The sequence below is a fragment of the Rhopilema esculentum genome, chromosome 4 (assembly GCF_057945365.1).
Source record: "Rhopilema esculentum isolate cy_ngs chromosome 4, ASM5794536v1, whole genome shotgun sequence".
NCBI lineage: Eukaryota > Metazoa > Cnidaria > Scyphozoa > Rhizostomeae > Rhizostomatidae > Rhopilema > Rhopilema esculentum.
In genome coordinates this window covers 598113-617787 of record NC_142818.1, presented here as the reverse complement: position 1 = coordinate 617787, position 19675 = coordinate 598113, and the positions used below count along the sequence as shown (strand labels likewise).

General features: G+C 35.2%; 1 protein-coding gene across 2 annotated transcripts; it reads left to right on the top strand.

Moving 5' to 3' along the window:
• The first annotated feature begins 1252 nt into the window (after positions 1-1252).
• LOC135690650 (dysbindin) lies at positions 1253-19404 on the top strand. 2 transcript variants are annotated; one of them, XM_065208258.2, is made up of 13 exons: positions 1253-1450; positions 4901-4960; positions 5382-5420; positions 6915-6968; positions 7478-7538; positions 8609-8741; positions 9598-9730; positions 10326-10348; positions 11498-11638; positions 14280-14377; positions 16621-16759; positions 17456-17509; positions 18512-19404. In XM_065208258.2, the coding sequence occupies exons 1-13, from the start codon at positions 1359-1361 to the stop codon at positions 18637-18639; spliced, it is 1155 nt and encodes a 384-aa protein (XP_065064330.2). In that variant the 5' UTR covers positions 1253-1358; the 3' UTR covers positions 18640-19404. The 2 variants fall into 2 exon arrangements, with proteins under 2 accessions (XP_065064330.2, XP_065064331.2); XM_065208259.2 differs by lacking the exon at positions 17456-17509 and having other exon boundaries at positions 1267-1450.
• Positions 19405-19675: the final 271 nt, after the last annotated feature.

Below are 19675 nucleotides of genomic sequence, written 5' to 3'. Positions count from 1 at the left end.
TACGGTCGATTCTCTGTAAAAAGCTCGAACTTTATGGCGTTCAGCAGCGAGAGCTGTCTTGGTTTAGGTCTTACTTACCCAATCGCAAACAATTCTGTAGGGTTAATGATGTTGATTCAAATGCCAGGGAAATAGAAGTGGGGTCCCACAGGGTTCATGCCTTGGCCCTCTTCTATTCCTCATCTATATCAATTATCTTCCACGAGCCATCCAAGATTCCTCTGTGACTATGTATGCTGATGATACCAGTCTTTGTCACCAGTCTCACGATTTGACCCGAATGAGGCTATAAATAGCAATCTCAAGAAATTGGAGACTTGGTTGCGAGTCAATAAGCTTTCATTGAATGTGGCAAAAACTCATTCAATGCTCATATGAACCAAGCAGAAAGGCAGCTTTCTTAGAAGTCTAAATGAAGCCTTGGAACTGAAGATACGCGACAATCGATTGCTCAGAAGATTGGAAAGAGCAAATTAAGGCAGTTTCCACCAAGATCTCCAGGGTGATCGGCTTTTTGAGACATGCTAGATCATTTTTGCTTATGCCAAGTTTGAAAACTCTACACACTGGTATTGTGGAGCCTCACTTTCAATACTGTTGTTCTGTCTGGGGTTTTGCTGGGTCTACAGACATCGACCAGTTTCAAAAACTTCAAAATCGTGCTGCAAGGATCATATCAAATAGCAGCTTTGATACCCCAAGCAGACCACCTATTGCAGAGTTGGGCTGGAAGACCATTGAAGAGCTCATTGGCAATGAGACTAAAACAATGCTCTTCAAGTCGCTCTATGGCTTGGCTCCTCAATACTTCTGTAACCTCTTCACCAAAAACTCAGCATGCCCCTCCCGCAATCTCCGGAACACTGAGACTGATTTAGGTTACCAAAGAAAAAGTCAGCAAATGGACAAAAGTGCTTTTCTTTCCGGGAGCTAAACTATGGAATAGCCTTCCTGCTGAGTCCAAGACGGCATCCTCCCTGAGTGGTTTCAAAAAGTCAATACAGGGTTGACTAGTTCACTCGACGATCCGACAATCGCCTCAACGAAACAAAGGTACCCATTACGTCCAGTACATGACTCCATAAGGGGTCATACATAAATGACGTCTTCGTAGAGGGGGGAGGGGGGTTTACGGTTTTGGTGATGGAAGGTGACACTTAGAGTGAGAAGTGACGTCACTGGCAATATAATACAGGGAGTCAGAAAGCTGGTGACAAAGTTGGGAGGGGGTTAAAAATCTTGAAATTTTAGGTGACGTCATTTATGTATAACCCCTAAGGACAGGGACCTGGTTTGACCTGGCCAGGCAGCCGATGCCTTTTGTCATTTCGTGAGCTTTTGCATGGAGATTTGTAGGTATGGGAGAGAAAACAGCAAGTGCGAAAGGGGTACTGGAAAGTTTTGGTTTGAAGGACAAACTCAAGACAGTCTCGATTGATCTTTCAACTGGGTAAATTTCAATTTTTTCTTTAAGTTCTGGCAGCCATCAAAACGAGAGTAAATAAGTTCTTAGCATGCTTATCAAATCTTATCAAATTGTATTGACAATTGGCCTACCTAAGAAGGCCTAATTTTTTTAACAGATAACATACTTGTTGTGCTTACAAAACTTTTTTACATAGGCTAAAAGCCTGTGGAAAAATCCTTTAGAGGCTGCACGGATAAAAAGAAAGGCTGTGGCTCAATGGACCCATTGGTCAATTGGTATTTGGCATCAGTATTAGTTACTTAGAAAACAAGTTCCATAAGCCAATCATTTTGCTAACCCGAGCAGACCTTTACCTGTCTATGATCTGTGTTGTAAATAAATTTGTTGATGAGACACATGCTAAGGCCTGAGAAGAATAAGTTTTCTTTAAAGTGTTTGTATAAACAATTCTTGAAGCAATCTATACTCTAGTAGTTATTCCCAGGCAAATTGTTCCAAGGAGTGTTGGCTCTGTTTACTAAAGATTCTTCCTAACTTCCAGATTAAATATCTGCTTTGGTGAGTTTAAACCATATCCCCTCGTTATGCCTGACATTCTTGGTAGGAGACTGAATACATACCTATTGACAACAAAAAACTATTTGCATCATTGACTGTCATTTATATTTGCATAAGTGAAAATGACTTGAATTTTGATGAGTGGTTAGAAATTTTAATGACTCCTTGGTCGAGTTTATGTATGGCTGAGAAACTGAAGTGAGCAAAACAATTTATGTCCCAGTGAACAGAATTGGGCCATTAAGAGGCACAGGGTGTAGCTGAATTGATTAAAAATTTTGATTTGGGGATCAAAATTGATATCATTGATTTAATGCATTTTATTTTTAATGCATATGTCACCAAATTCTTATTTTGTGCAATTTATAGCACGTCTTAAGCCAGTGTGGAATCCATAATTCTTATGGTGGGAGTATCAGGTTTGGATTAATGAGCTTAAATAGACTCCACCCTGGGCATTAATTTCTTATCCAAACCCTGTTAGGTTAAGTTTTTTATTTGTTTCTACCGACAAAGATTTTCCATGAAGGAAACATTTTAAACAGTGAAAATCGCGATAAGAAAGACAGTATTGCTGAAAACTGCCTTTTATGGTGATTTTATTGACTCTAAGCCCACAAGGTATTGATGATGAGATTTGGAATTTTCATAATGTTTAATTTGCCAGATGTATGCAATTTTCAGCCTGTGTACGACATCATATCTTCTCCGAAAAAGCTATTATAACAGTAAGGTAATGTTGCTCAACTTTTGAAAGCAAAACTTTCAACAGTTTGAAGAACTACTGCCCTATTAAGGTAAAAAAAGATGGTGAAATGTCTGATTCATGTGTGTGCCAAGTCGCTCGCATTTTTTGCTCCATGCATGTGCCAGTGCGTGTGCATGCAATCACATGCATTGAATGATGAAGACTGTAGTAGTAGTAGGCATCTCTCTGATGAGACAATTGTAGTGCCCTAGTTGGTTAATCGATTGCATTGAGAGTGGCATTTGGTATTGCTCAACAGTGTGATTCTGGCATGAAAGTCTCTGCCGCAGATGTGGCACACAAAGTGGATAGCTGGTCAGAGGCTGGTTTTTTTGTCTCTGTTTTTCTTTGTTTTCTCTTGTTCTCTAGCTGGAGGCTCCTCTCCTCCTCCACTCTCCTAACTCCCTTGTGCACAGTGTGGCGTCAATAATTCCGGTCAGCTGCCATCAGTTTCCAGCTGTTTGGGTTGATGTCTCTTAACAGACATCCTTGAAGCGAACATTAGACATCCAAGAGGATCCATTTTTCATTGCCTTATGTGGAAAAAATCGAAAAAATGGGTAATATCTTATAAACATCAAATTCATCAAAGTCTATATAATAGAAAGGAAGAATTGAAACAATAGAGGAGACAGAGTTGCAATCTATGTTAAACCGTGCATAAATCATTGTTAAAGAAAAGATACAGACACTGATAGCCTTCATCTGGTTTCCATGAAAGTCATTCAATTGTTACTGTTTGGAACCAATTCAGCCATGATATAAATCTGCTCCTTTGCTACTTTCAATAAAGACTTAAAGTGTTTTTAAACAATCAAAGAGTCCACTAAATCTAGATCTGTATTTATTAGAATATACCTTTGACTTCAGAATCCTCTTTTTCATCATTTCTTTTCTACAGGATCTTCAAGTTCAGTTATGTTTTTTAACAGGTGTTGTTAATCAGTTATTGAATAAACTGGATTTATTGAATGTATTTAAACCTGTTGAAAAATGACAAATTGTATTCAAACTTGTATAGGGAAACTGACTTTGCCTACAAATACCACCTTTATCTTTTTAAATTAATGACATATAAATATTTTAAATTTGTTCTTCTATGGACTCTAAATGTTATGCTAGAAGGATTTTTTCTTTTGCTTATCAATGATGCTGACCCTGGCCACTCAAACTGGGTTTCTCAGGCCTGTAATCTTCAAATGTGATGTGGAATACAGCAATCAGATACTGTTTCAATAATTCAAACCAAACTTAGAAATCTTTAGAGTCTGTAGTATCAGGAAGATTAAATGAACACATAACTGATAAAGAGAAGCTACATTTGTCTGCATCATTAAAATTAATTAACAAATTTTAGGCTTATCTCAACTACCTATCTGACTTTACTGTACAAAGCTTTTATGCAAATTATAGTGCCCATAACCTCCAAATTGAAACAGGGCGTTTCAGTAAAAACAAAACACAAAGAGACAAAAGATTGTGCTTATAATGCAAAACCACCAACATTTCAACAGCCAAGCTTTTTAAGTTAATTAGCTTTACTACATTTTATCGATTTTTTGCTGCAAGACTTCCTTCGGAGTCCATTGAGCAGCCAGCTTACATGACCTTTTCTAAGACTTTGTAGCTTAGTATTTCTTGTAACTTCTATACCAGAATAATTGTTTGCTACTTAGTTATTAATTTTCTCATTGTATCTGACTAACCATTACTCTTCTAGATGTTAACCATTACTAAGCTATAATTATACTAAGTAATAGTTCCGCTGTAGTATTGTAAGCAGTTAGGGGCCATTTTGGCCTTTATGCTTGATTTGAAAAAAATTTTAGCTGTTTGAAAATTTTTGCTTGGAAACTGTCCCTCTTTTTTTGGCCTGTAGATATATAGGCCAAGACAAACTGATTTTTCAGCTAAGAGTATTTGTAGATAAATCTTTAATGAACTGAGCTCTAGATATCAATAAAGGAAAGTGCTCCACTATACCATCCCTTCTTTATTAGCCAGGCTAGAAAGCTTGCACATATTTTGAGCCATGCTTAGTTTATATATTGTTTAAACTAGAGTGGCAAATGGTTTTTCTTAAGTAAGAATAAAACAACATTTATGTCCTCTCTTTTTCAATTTTTGAAGCCTTTAGAGTTGTAATTCATAGTTTTCTTTTTAAGATGGAAGTTCTTATCAGCAAGAGCAAAGCATGAAGCAAAAACTTTTAATAAAAAAGCAAGGTAAGCCAGATGAATCCTTGGGCATATAAGGAATGGTCAAATATTTGAGTAAATGTAAATCTTATCAAATCTTTTGGGCTTTTTGAAAGCTTGCTTAATTGTTTATCCCTGTACAACAAAAAGCCTTTTGCAAACTTTGCTGTTCAGTCCTTTTATTGGCTACATAATCAACTGCCTCTCAAGAGATGTTCAATTCTCTCAGTTTGCGGCCACTAATGTAATGCCATGTGGTTTTCAATCTAACTTTATTCTGACATTCTAACTATGTGACTGATTCACCTGAACCCACATAATCCCAAAAGCAACTTTGATATTTAGCTTCACTGTCACTGGTATGCTTTCCAGAAGACAAATACAGCCTTGATAAAGTTATTTGTCTAAGTATGCATTGATCATGTTTACATCAAATTTTTACTTTTAGGAAAGCACTTGCAACTTATGAAGAGGGAAGTAGTGTAAGGTGAGGTTTTTAGACTATGGTGTTCATGACAGGTACTAAATTGTACCAAACTTCCTGTACAAATAGAGTAGTGTAAAATGTTTAGTTTTATGATTAATCTTCTGCAATCTAGTAATTTCATCTTAGATCTTAAAAGTAGTTTCCTTTCTTTTTTGACAGAATCGACTAAGAGTTTTCTTTTAAGAGTATGCTTAATAAGATACCTGAGCAACACATTTGTATTACATATGCCACACGGAGGAGACAATGGATAAGGCTGACTGCAATAGTCAGGAACTACACTAAAGGACAATTAGAAATCCAATGCAAATGAATCTAAGTCAGCTCATACTTCACCCCAGCATACTGGGTATATTCTATTATCCAATCTAGTCTTTTGCATCTCAGCTTGTATTGTGGAAACTAGTCAAAATTGGCTGCCTAATGATTCTGAAGTTGTCGTGACTCTTGATGTATGAGCAGATGTTGGCTCCAGGCATGTGATGGCGTGTGATACAACAAGTATTAACTGGGAGCTTATTTAATCAGCGAAAACATTTTACTGCAAGTACAGAAATTTTTTGTCATGTCAAAAACAGCTTTCATCAGCTTTAATAATGAATCCTTAGCAGAATCATTGATGCTTTGGTGTTCATCTGGTTGTAATGGCCGTTTTTGCGTGTAAATCCATGCCCCAAGCTCACTGTGTTGTTAATCATGACAGCAATTTTATGTACTTCACTGGCCAGATGTTGATAATCCATAAAGTATATGCATGAAAAAGAAAGATAAGCCAGTTTTCATCAAATCTAATGTTGTCAAAATCTAGATTTATAGAGCATAAGGAAATCTTAAGAGAGGAGTGTAAGGGGGTAGCAAAATCTGCTACTTTTTATCACATAATTGGCCAATCTGCTACTTTTTGCTAAATTAGCTATAAAAATAGCGATAGAAAATGAAAAACTTGTCCACCACACTTAATGTTCCTCTTAAGATTCAGGGACAAAATTGTCTGTTATCATGAAACCTTGAAAGATGTATACTTTTACACAAATCTCTTCTCCATTTCAGCATCATAAAAATTGTGTTTGCCAATGTATGTTTTGCCGATGACGATAGTGATTCCCCTGAGAAATAGTGATAGACATACACCGGGAATAAGTAGGCCAAAATCACGCTGAAAAGTTTTTAAAAAATTAAGAGGGCTCGTATTGACGAGTATTGTTAAATACAGGATTTGTTATACTGAGGGAATTTGTCTTTTAAGATCACCGCCTTTTAAGATAATAATTTCAGAAACTGTTTGTGTAAATTATGACTGTCTATAATACACTTTCAATAATTATTTTCAAAGAAGTAGGTTTTGAGCTTAGAACGAAAGACACTAACAGATGGTGACCTTTTAATATTTACATACCTTTTAATAAGCAACTTTATTAAACCTTTAATATTTAATAAAGTTGCTTATAGATAAATATTAGTAAAAAGGTTTTGTAATCTTTCCTTTTCTGCCAGGTATGATCAAGTGTATAACTGTGACTTTGATGTTGGATTTTCTGTTTGGAAAAGGTCTGTAGTTCTCCTGAAATAGTTTTTTTAGAAGCTGATTATATAGGAAATGGAGTGTTCGACACTCTTGCCATCCTCAATGCTTGAGATCCATTTTTTCTACACATTAATTGCTCTTTTGCTCTTCTTTCCCTTTCAATCACCCTTTTTCCAGTGGTGTAGTGCTATCAAAATGACAAGGGGGGCTCCTGCACAAAATACTGCAAAAAACAATAGCAAAAGTAAAAATTTCTCAATTTTCGGCATAAACAAGGGGAGCTCAGCCCCCTTGAGCCCCCCTAGCTCTACACCCCTGCCTTTTTCCTTCAATTAGTGTGCTACTCAAACTTGAAGTCTTTGCAATGACGTTAAAAACCACGCAAACCAAACACCACTGTAATGGTTACAACGGAACTGGTAATACATGGTTTAAAAACTGATTAAAGTATTGATAAGCAACATTTTTTAAAAGAAACAACATTATTGTCTTGTTTCCATGTAAATAACAGCAGGTTTTTTGAATGTTTTAGATTTCAAGGCTCATGGAGAGAGATGCGGGAAGAATCTGACAAAAATACTTGTTTAGCTGAGGTAGAATATTCTTATCAGTTTAATTTTGATTTCTTGTATTTCTTTGCTGGAAATATCTTGCTCTAAGTAGCTAAGTAGCTAAATGATATTCAAACTTTTAAACAGAGATCTTGATGAGGTAATATTGCAGGATGATTGAATCTGTCAATAGTTTATTAGCAATTGTGAAAATACAGTGTTGGAGTCATTGGCCTATGCTAGCTCCCACAAACCCTTGAAAATCTCAGTGTGCTTGGAAGAAAAGGAAAAAGTTCAGGCCTTGCTGATTAATTTTTAGTTCGTGCATGAGAGCTCACATGCCATATCAAGTGATGCACCTGGGATCATTTCTAGCTCCAGGAAAGCATCTCTTTCTACCCCTCTAGCCTGGAATGATTTTCATTAAGGTCACTTGCATCAGAAGAAAGGCCTTCAAATCAATGAAAACACTGATCCAGACCTTTTGTTACTCATTTTTATTTTCTTAGTAAATAGCAAATTTAGTTGCTGCAGAGCATTCGCCATCTGACTTCAGGATTAAAGAGTCAGTGTCAAAATTGGATTAATTAAAAAGGATTCAATTTTCCTCCATAAGATGCTTAGTGTATTACAAATGCTCTAACAGAAATTCAAAACACAAGTGAAAAAGGCAACTTCAGGAATTATTGTATTGAATTGTTTGAAAAAGCATCCCAGTAGCAATTATAGTAGAACAAAGGGGAAGTGGAACAAAACGGATAGCAGCCACTTAACAAAGAGGATAGGTGTATTATTACTGAAATGGAAAGGTAGAATCTCTTTGCTCGCCCAGCGATCAAGAGATGTTGTTAAAAACCAGGAGACCCCTTGAGAATCTTGTATATTTTTTAGGGTTTGCAGTACAAGGAGCAATTGGATTTAACATAAATCTGTGGGATCTATTGCTTTTCTTAAACACCTATTTCATCCTAAGTTTGAATTCATGAAGATTTTTATGGTTTAGGTAATGAAAAATAATGAAATGAATCTGAGTTCCATTAGATTTGATGAAATTTATTCATGTTTTTATGACTGTGATTGTTTTCTTTAACTTCAATGTATATGTTCTATAGGGAGCTGATGTTATGATAAATGATGTTTTCAAAGAGTGGCAGAAATGGGAGTCTACTGTGTCTCAATTTCATGAAAACCTTGTTGCCATACCAGATATTATTGCACAAGTTGAAATTGCTCAAGCACAATTAGGTAATTTTCTTTTGGCCAGGTCTATAATATAGTCATTGTGGATATCACAGACACCAAACACATTGCAGAGATCTCAGTTTTAAATTCAACGAAAATTTTTTAGTAATTTGATTAAATAGGGTGATTATTAAGAACCAGATACACAATCCACAGTTGGTATTTCTGCATTGCTGAACTGTCTGTGATTGCCATATTTATGACTAAATTGTTGGATTTCTTTTGTACCAGTTTACAATGTTAATAAAATCTTGTAATTCTATGTAAAAGCATTAAGAGGTGACCTTGCATTTTTAAGAAACTTTTTTGCTAGTAGTGAAATGTAGATACTGTATTGGTCCTTTGACACAATCTGCCACACTTTAAACATAAATGTGACTTCTGGATATATTACCATTCAAAATTTTTGTCAAATTTGTCCTTTTTGTTATGCAACTATATAGTTTCTACGTAAAGGAAATATGAGTTATGAAATTTTTGAGAAACAAGATTGTTAAAGTGGGCTTTGTTTAGTCCAGAAAAGCTGCTTAAATTTAATTTGGTTATGTGTCACATATTAGTGGCAGATTCTGATAACCTACAGAAATATCCAGTACATCAACTTGTTTTACAGTTTGTTTTACAAAATCAGCTGGATTTTTCTATGAAAGTAAACTTTTATGCCTTTTGTGTTCAGTTTATTAGACTGGGTTGGAACCTAGGATCTTAAGCAAGGCAAAGATGTAGGAATTCAGTCTATGCATAGGGCTAACTTGAAAGGTTTTCATTTCATTGATTAATGTTTGATAAATACATAAACTTGATTCTCAAAGTTTTATGTTTCTGTTTTTATACTGCCATTTATTGCTCAAATTTTCAGCCAAAATAGGAGATCAAATTTCAAAGGTAGAAAAACTTTTGGTGGAGCATGAAGATGTTGTCATGAAGGTTGAGCTAGAATGTAAAAAGTGCAATGAGAAACTTGAGCTGAGCAAACTAGTTGAAAAGAGACAGTAAGTTTAGCATCATCACTTTGATCTTGTTAAAAAATTTGATGGTTTGAAGAAACTAAACAGCAGTCTTGTCTTTCTGCAGCCCTCTCCAGCTAAAACTTTCACATGATTTCAATGTTCCAATATTTCGTAAAGCTTTTAGCTGCCTGTGTTTGCATTTTGATAATTGAATAAAGATACTTCAGTATTTTGGATTAGGCTTTTGGTGTAGCTCAATGGTTTGGTGACACTATGATGCAGAGTACAGGTCACATTAGGGCTGTCATCCCCGCACTTCACCTTTATATGTGTAGACAAGTTTGTTTATCCATGATTGGTAAGACTCTTGCAAGAAGCAGTAGTTGCACTATTTTGCATTTGAGTGTCTTGTAAAAATTTTTAAATTTGTAAATATGATTTTTTCAATTGTTTTCCCATACCAAGTATGGAAAATAAAATTTTACTCTCATTTCAATCCTCAAGCACTTTGTGGAAAAGCCATAAGGTTGGCCTTGTATCTTTACAGATGAGCAATAGCATAATTTGCATTCGATCACAAAAAATTATTAATAAGCAAGCAGTACCTATAAGTAATTGGTTTCTTTCTTCCTTCCAGAAAAGCATACCAAGAAATGAAAGGTTTGCTCATTATTTCTATGATTGTTTTTAAGAATGATTTTATTATTGGAAAATAGCACCAGTTACTAGAAACAGTAGGAAAAATTTACAAAGATGAATAATTAAAATGAAGGTATTAGTGTTGTACTAGAATAAGATTGTGATGTTTTCCTATAAGCCGTTTGCTGCTTCTTTTTCGTTTTTTTAATAAGAGGAAAAGACAATACCGGAAATCCTCGAATTAGCCCCCTTGGGGCTTGTTTATTTTTGATATCTTGGATGGGGCCTATTCGAGGGGGAGGGGCTTATACGAGAGGGGGACTTATAAAATTATTATAGGCATTAAGAAGACATTATCAAAACACCTCGTTTATTTTAGTAGGAATTCCTTTATGAGCATTAAATTAATTACTACCAGAAGTATGAATTTGTTGTGGTAATTCAACCTCAGATCCATCTTCAAATCTTCAAATGGCAACAATCATCAAATGGAGGGGTCCAGATCGAAAATTTACGGTAGCATTGGGGGCTTATTCGAGAAGGGGGCTTATTAACAATCGGCAATAGTTCTAGGGTGGGGGAGTTTTCGAGGGGGGGGGGGGCTTTTTCGAGAGGGGGGGGGGGTGATTCGAGGATTTACTGTATGTATATATAGAGCTATAAGTCAAGCATCTCAAGCTTAAATGAAGTATATTTTGAAATTGAACTGCCTTAATGAATTGGTTGAGAAGTGCTTATTATTTATTGTCCCTCAACATGCCATATATGGAACAACCTGGGCAGCTATACAACCTTTGGTGGAGAAAACCTAGACCCAACTTGAGCATATAATTTAGCAAACAAATTGAGCATATAATTTACAATTTTTACTTTACTGTTAAAATTTTTATGAGAGGGAAATTTTCTACTTTGAATACATGACTAGGAAATGGGTACAAATTTTGGAAAGAGGGATAATCAGTTGCTTGGTACAAACTGTGAGGGGAGAGGATAATAATCCTGACAAAGGATGCACATTTGATGGGGGCTTCCCCTTTTGAAATCAGTCTTCTGGTGGGCCCTCTTGGGAGGGGGGGGGGGTGCTCAATAAATAAAACACAGTTTTGATAGCTAACATGCTATACCTGAAGATTATTTTTTTTAATGAATTTTTATAATTTGATATTTTAGCAAAATATGAAATGACTGAAGAAGAATCTGGGGAGATGGCAATGGTTCTTGAAAGGCAAGAATCAATAGAAAAACAGCAGGTATACGAGGATGCCTTTCTGGAGCAGATGGAGAAATACATTCGATATGGAGAGCTTGAACGTATGTTTTGCAAAAAACAAAAATATTTTTCTTTCAGCATTTTTATATGAAATCTTTATTATCACACTTTATTATCATTCTGTTTTTTGGACACCCATAGTGAGTAATTGAAGGTGCTCAAATCAGCAACAAAGGAATATTTCTTTTTGCAAATTGGAAATATATTTCGTTTTAATTTTTGCAAAGCACTTTAACTTCTAGAATACTTCAGTTATCAAAACTTTGCTGCAAAAAATCCAAACGAACAAATTTGTTTCAAATCTTCATGCTGTCTCTTCCAGCCCATCTTCACATTGCTAATGGAGCAAAGAATCTAAATGTTCCTTGAAACTACATTACATCATTGAGTAGAAATGCCACAATTTTAACATATAACGGATGTTAACAAGTAGGAATAGAAGGCTTTAATAGAAAATTATAAAAAATCTTTTTATTTATAGTGAAAGCACAAAATTGTATTTATGGTCGACACTAACGTCTTAATTTTAGTTGCAAATGGTTTTTTAATGCATGCAGAAATTCAGTTCTACGCACTAGCTACAGCAGATTCAGAGAAAGTGATTGAGAATTTTTTACAAAGCAGCAAAAAGCGCAAAGGAAATCAAGAAGGGGGACGATATAGTCTTATCGATTGGAGGATTTACTGCCCATATCGGGAATGGAGAGAAAGATGAAGTCGTGGCTGAGTGGAAATGATTACAAAGTAGAACAATTACATGATGCATAGAAAAGTAAATTTGTAGCATGCAACAAATATGCAACAATATAGGGAGGGGGTTATTCAAACACACTTGGTTTTGAATGCCCCAGCCAGAGATGGAAGAACGAAAATCAATTAGAAAATTGTAATCAACAACATATAGAGGAGCGGCGTATACGATTTCAAAGCCTTATCAGGTGCAGGATGTTCAACAGATCAGTATCGACACATTAACAGTCTAGAAACACCATTTTAACAAACGAAAATGATCAAATATACAAGGAAAGAGTAGAATATCTCCAAACGTAGTCAAGAAACAATCAAAGAGAGATGTAAATAAGAAAGCGAGAGACTGATAAACGATTCTGGTCATGAAAAAGATGAATGAGACGTTTGGAGAAGCCTTAATGAATGTCTCATTAAAACGGCAAATACAGTTTGCAGAATAAGAGAAACAACAGGGAAACGAAATTTGGTAACGGAGGAAATATTAAATAAAATGGAGGAAAGAAAGCGGTAAAAAATAAATTAGGAAATGTACAAGAATTTATCCAAAATTGTAAATAAAATTTCCTGCAAGGCAATGCTAACACAAAACTTACAATTAAATCCAATTGCTTGATGATTTTGTTAACCTAAATCTTTAGCAGCTAAGGCCAAGAAAGCTTCAATTAGAACATAACTTGGAGAAAAAAAGGAAAATTGTTTTTTTGTAAAGATGATATCTTAGAGAGGATGGTGGAACTTATGGAGAAACTATATTCAGATAAGAGACCTGCCGTAGCTATTAAAACATCCATATTGGGAACAAGACAAGCCATTGCTAAACAATAAATATCTGATGGAATAGACTAAATAAATCTCACAGAATGTGGGTGACAAAGGAAAAGACATGATAATGTTGATAGTCGTTGTAGAACAAATGTTGCAATATAGGCTTTCAACCATAAGATTTTCCTGAAGTAGCCAACACAAAGTGTGAAGGACAATAGCCCTGATACAACTCATATCTAGGATCTTAATACATTTTTAATGTGAAGAAAAGAGAAGAATAACACGACTGACGAGGAAAGGAATTTGTGGGAATCGACTACAATTCAGAGAGGATTAAGGGGCTGAAGATCCAACTGAAGATGCAGTATGCCAAATAAGGCTTCTTGCAGAGAGAATGAGCAAAAACATAAGATTTATGCTTCATAGCCTACATAAAGCATTTGACAAGATAAACCATAGAGGATTTACTCAAGAATATGGCGTGCTGCAAGAAGAAATCAAGTTAAAAACGCACCTAAATTGGTGTCAAACTGTCCACATCATTTGAAAATCAAAAAACTGTAACAGCTTTAAGTTTGATGTATATTTGCTGTGCTGATAGAATCATATTACTAGCGAGCACAAAAGAAGATTTAAATGGAAATGAAACGAAATGAAATGAAATTGAAATGGCAATAAACTGAAACGAGACTGCATTAGAACCAGTATAAATATCTCCGCACATTAATTATATGCAAGACTCTAAAGGCTTACAGAAAATCGAAAGAAGAGAAGGAATAGCTAACAAGTGATTTTTTAAAAAATCATGAAAAGTAATTGTAATATGAAATCTAAGAAAATGTCACAGTAGACATATATCATTCAACAATCAAAACAATATATTAACTCATGTTATAGCAGTATGTTTAAATGTATTGCAGTAAATTGATTTGGCTAGATAAACAGAGTTATGAGAAAAGAGATATTCTGCAGAGTGAAGGAAAAACCAAATCTATTGAACAGCATCATTCAATAGAAATTGTCATTTTTGGCCTTGTAATAACAAGCCCAAACCGAACACTGTTCCCCTACATCATGTCAGTCATTAGACACATCCACCTTTTGAGCCTTTTCAGTGATGTATTAAATGATGAGAGACACTTCATATAGTAATGTGTTGTTTGGCAGGACCAATTGTTGGCTCAGTAGAACATCATGAAGTGCCAACAGATATTTCATTCGATGAATCAGACTTTGATGCCCTAAAGGAATTCTTAGGACCAGAGGTAAAGTGGATTTTAATTTCTACAGATTTTAAGAACTGTTTTTTGTGCTCTTTACCGGCACCATGTTTAAAGAGACAATGAAGTTTTAGCAGCATTACCCGCAAGTAGAAGCATGGAAAGATTAAGACCTGTACATTATGGTTAGAGATTTTTCCTTTAGTTGGCACAACAGTAAAACGTTTGTCAGGTCAAAACTCAAATTGTTATAGTGAAGAAGCATTATAGAGTAATCAAACTAACTTTTAATTTAGTAAATAAATGAAAGAGTAAATATTACTAAATTGACCACAACAAATGAAAGAAGTTACTCGGTAGTGCAATAACATCCTACCTACTTGACAAATACAGACCAAAAGTTATGCTGGGAGACCCAAGGCTTCGCTTGCTTTCTCCCCTTTTAAAAGAGGTATTTTTATAACAAAAATTATTGCAATGGCTTTCATCATGACAACTTTTTGTTAGTGTTTATTAATTAATAAAAGAACTAAAAAAACCATTCTGTAGAAGCTTCCTATTATATTTTTTGTCATTAACTGTTTGCCCAGCATGACTTTTTATAGGTATGTTATTTATAAATTTGTCCAAAAAAATGATAGAACTAATAATTAGTTCTATTTACTTTAATAACAGTTGCAAATAACAGTACTTGATACAAATGTGCCAGTATCATCTAAAACCACACCTATCACATTATTCAGAAGGCACAGAGAAAATTCCTTCAATAGCGTGCTCCTTAAATAAAGATCAGGTAGTTGATTGTGCCTGGGCACCATGTTGTAAGATGGAAATGAGGTTGTAATATCATCATTTTTATTTTTAACATTCTGAACTATCGTTGTCAATGAAGACATGAGTTGAGACACTTAGGTCTGAGACACTAGTTGTCTATCTTTGTCAATGAGGAGGGGCTAAGTCGAGTTGAGGTTGATGGTCTGAGACACTAGTTGCCTATCTTTGTCAATGGAGAGGGGCTAAGTCAAGTTGAGGTTGGTGGTCTGAGACACTAGTTGCCTATCTTTGTCAATGGAGAGGGGCTAAGTCAAGTTGAGGTTGGTGGTCTGAGACACTAGTTGTCTATCTTGTCAATTAAGAGGGGTTAAGTCAAGTTGAGGTTGATGGTCTGAGACACTAGTTGCCTATCTTGTCAATTAAGAGGGGTTAAGTCAAGTTGAGGTTGATGGTCTGAGACACTAGTTGCCTATCTTTGTCAATGGAGAGGGGCTAAGTCAAGTTGAGGTTGGTGGTCTGAGACACTAGTTGCCTATCTTTGTCAATTAAGAGGGGTTAAGTCAAGTTGAGGTTGGTGGTCTGAGACACTAGTTGCCTATCTTTGTCAATGGAGAGGGGCTAAGTCAAGTTGAGGTTGGTGGTCTGAGACACTAGTTGCCTATCTTTGTCAATGGAGAGGGGCTAAGTCAAGTTGAGGTTGGTGGTCTGAGACACTAGTTGCCTATCTTTGTCAATTAAGAGGGGTTAAGTCAAGTTGAGGTTGGTGGTCTGAGACACTAGTTGCCTATCTTTGTCAATGGAGAGGGGCTAAGTCAAGTTGAGGTTGGTGGTCTGAGACACTAGTTGCCTATCTTTGTCAATGGAGAGGGGCTAAGTCAAGTTGAGGTTGGTGGTCTGAGACACTAGTTGCCTAGCTGTGCTTATATGTTACCCTTCTTACAGCTTTCCTCTGAATTTTATTTCAGATGTTTTGTTCCATTTTGATTATAGGGATCCATGCTTTTGACACATATCAAACTTTGATCTTTCGCATTTTCATTGAAAATTTCGCTCACTATTGTTTCCTGCATAAAGCTATGAATAGAAGTAGTATGGTTGTTGCAGTATTGGTGATATAATTTGAAATTCAGTCATTTTGAATTATTCATACAAAGATTGAGGTATTTTTTGCAAGGGCCAAGTTAGAATCTTGCAAATGGACAATGTTGCAAAAAAGTCAAATGTCTAACTGCAAAAATTCAACATTTTTTAAGGCATGGATATTCAAGATATGATCATCCAAAAAAGAATAAATAAATGTGAAATTTTAAATTTGCAAGTTTTTACCACTGTTTGCTATTCAGTAAGGCTAACTTGGTCTCTTCATAGGTAATCTGCCACATTACCTCAATAATTAATTTATCAAAAAATAGCTTGGATGCAAAATATTTTACATTCCTTGATTTTTAACAAATAAATTCTTGGTTTGTAGCTCTAATGGAGAGATCTAGTCCAATGGATATGTTTGCTTTCAGGAGCTGGATACTGTCATGAAGTCACAAGCCCTATGGTTAAAGTCATGTGATGGTGGTCAGTCAAATAGTGAAAATCTTCAAAATCCTTCTAATATTGACAGCGATGCTAATGAAGTGAAAGACATTGTTAGCAATTCAGGTAGAGTTTCATATACTGCCTCCATTGAATGATAATTGTGCATAATAAGTATCTGAACTTTTATTAAAAAAGATTGGACACTTCAATTAAAGAATGATGGTGTTGTGTATGATTCCATTTTGTTACAGAAACTTGCACAGATGAGGTAGTCAATTCTTCAAATACTCTCGGAAGACAAAAAAGAAATTACAAACTCGAAATTGAGTTTCAATTGAGGTCTACTGAATCAAAAAATATCATGATGTTGCCAAATTATTAAATTTACTAGTGCTAATCAAGGTTGAAAAACCAAAAAATAACCTTTAATCTACATTTTGATCTGAGTCATTTGACATTTGAGAATTTTGAGCTGAAGCATTGCATTTATTCATTTTAAAACAACAGGTAAAATATTTTGAGGTGGAATCCATTTTCACCAGGACAGAAGACTGGATTTTGAACAACAGACACTGGGAATCAAAGCTGCTCCCAGAATATATGAGTAAAAACCTCTTTTCTTCTTAAGCAGCTGGAAAATTTGTTTTTTATGTTCCAAAATTAGCTTCTTTACACACCACAGTATAATGCTTAGAACAGTTTAAACCTTTTCTTTCTCAGTTGTCCAAGAAAATACCTTTTGTCTCTAGGCATCCATAAGCTTCTTTGGTCTATCTGCCCTTGGTAAATTTGTTATTGTTCTTGTCTTTTTACACACAGCAAAAGCTGCACACTTTGAGCAGCTGACAATTGATGCAATTTCACAATTAACAGGTGTGAATTGAAAACAATGTGCAAGGAAGAAAGACACATTTGATTTGTTCTTCTGTTTTTTTACTAATTAGCGATCGCTAACCTCTGATCTTACTGAAAAGTCCGAGAGGGAAAAGAAACTCTTTCTGTCTACATAAGTCGGGATTCCTTTGTTTTGATGTAAACAGATTCCAAAACACCTAAAAATAGAAGCATGACTTTGCTTGCCCACTCTTCTCCCCAGAGGCTATTGGGGAGGGAGATGGGAGGGAAAGAGGATGGGTTAAAATGAACTGTGAAAAAAGGAAAAGTTGAGGAGCTGGGCAGACTTTTCCTTATTTTTCCTTTTCTCTTCTTCTACATTCTCTGCAGCTCTACTTTTTCTCACTCCCTATCTGCCTATACAATAGCCTCTGTGGAGAAGAGTAACTATACATCACTATGTAGTCAGCTTACTTTCAATCATTATCCAATGTTTATACTGTAAAGAGTGCCAGAAGAAACACACTACAGTATGCTATGTTTCAAGGATTTTGTGCCATTGTCAAATTTTGCAGTACCAAAAACACGTATACTTGATTTTTATTTTTCATGACATCATCATGTTTTATGTTGTCGACATTCCAAGATCACAATGAAATGCGAATACAAAAGAAGAAATGGCAAAAAGTTACGGAAGATGTAGAAGCCATTTCACTTAAAATACTTCTAATGAGCCACTAAAATAATCAAATTTTTATGTCTTGAAAATGTTTCAAAGTAATTCAATGAAAACAATCAGCAGGAAAACTGGCTCAAACTAGCAACCAGCAAACCTGGGTCCATGCAAACTGGGCCTTAGACCACAAATCTTAAAATTACCTTGCCATCAGAATGTAAATTATATTATTTAGTAAAAGGCTTAGCATTCTGACAATAACTACAAAAACAAGTATCAGATATCAGGTTAAATAGTTTTGTTTGGTGCAGTATCTTTTTTTTTATGGTTGTTTCGAAGCATGAAAATTCTATTTTTTTACTTAGATGCATCAACAGAGGAAAAGTTAAATCAAGATACTGATTCCAGTCAACTGCCAGAAGATAAAGAACACACAGAACACTCATCAGCACAAGACAAGGTAGACAGTGGAGAAGAGAAAGATGTTGAATAATTTACACAACTAATTTATATTGGTTGTTTCTAGGGTTTAAATTGTGAATCAACTTAGTTAATTTCAGTGTAAGGAGAATTGTAATATGGTTTCTGATAAAAAGTATTGGATTATTTTAATTTCTAGCACAGCATCAGCATCCATTTGCTGACATTTCATAACCTTTTTTGATGACTGACCAACTCTTGAATTTGGATAAACACCCCTTTCTGCTTTTAAATATTTCAAAAGAAACCTACCCAATAAATTCTTATTCCAGACCCCTATTTTATCATTTTTGAACCATGCATATCAAGAAACTGCAACAAAGCTCATTGTTGTGTAAAGAAAAACACAGAGAGCAAAAAGAATAAGTGAAAACAGTGTTTAGAGCTGAATACTTTCATTATGTTTTTATGTTATCCATTCATATTCTTTCTGTTTCCAATTTAAAGAGACTTTCTACCCACCCCCTTTATTCTCTGTTTATTTTTTATTTGAAAGTAAGTGCTATGGGTGAAAGGCTGTCAGAAACTATTTGTTGTCCTGAGTGTTGCCTTCAGGATTTTGGCAGGCACTTTAAGCTAGGACCAAGCTACTCTTTTCCACAATAAATAAAGGCTCATCAGAATATATAGTTGGCAAATATTTTCTAAATTGATTCATGATTGAGTCAAAATAGATGGGGTAAAAAATAAATTGTATTTATGTGTTTTCAGCAAATTTCCACAGTGTTTCATATTCTAGGATACTTCTATCTTTTGTTATTATCTAGTTTCAAAGGTAGGTTGTTGCTTTTTGAGCAGTGTCCTAGTCCTTCTTCTTGATGTCACTACACCTTATGATTCCTCTGCCTGGAATTAAAAGGAAGCTAGCAACTCCCCTCACTCAAAGTGAGAGTTTGGTCATGTCAGTGGCCTTAACCACAGACCCTTGGATCAGTAAACCACAACCCTAAATACTTGAGTTAATATGGGAGGTAGGTGGGAAAACATAAGCAGTTACAGATCAGTAATTTGGTAGCAGTAGAATTCAAAATGATGTTGTAAGGCTTAAA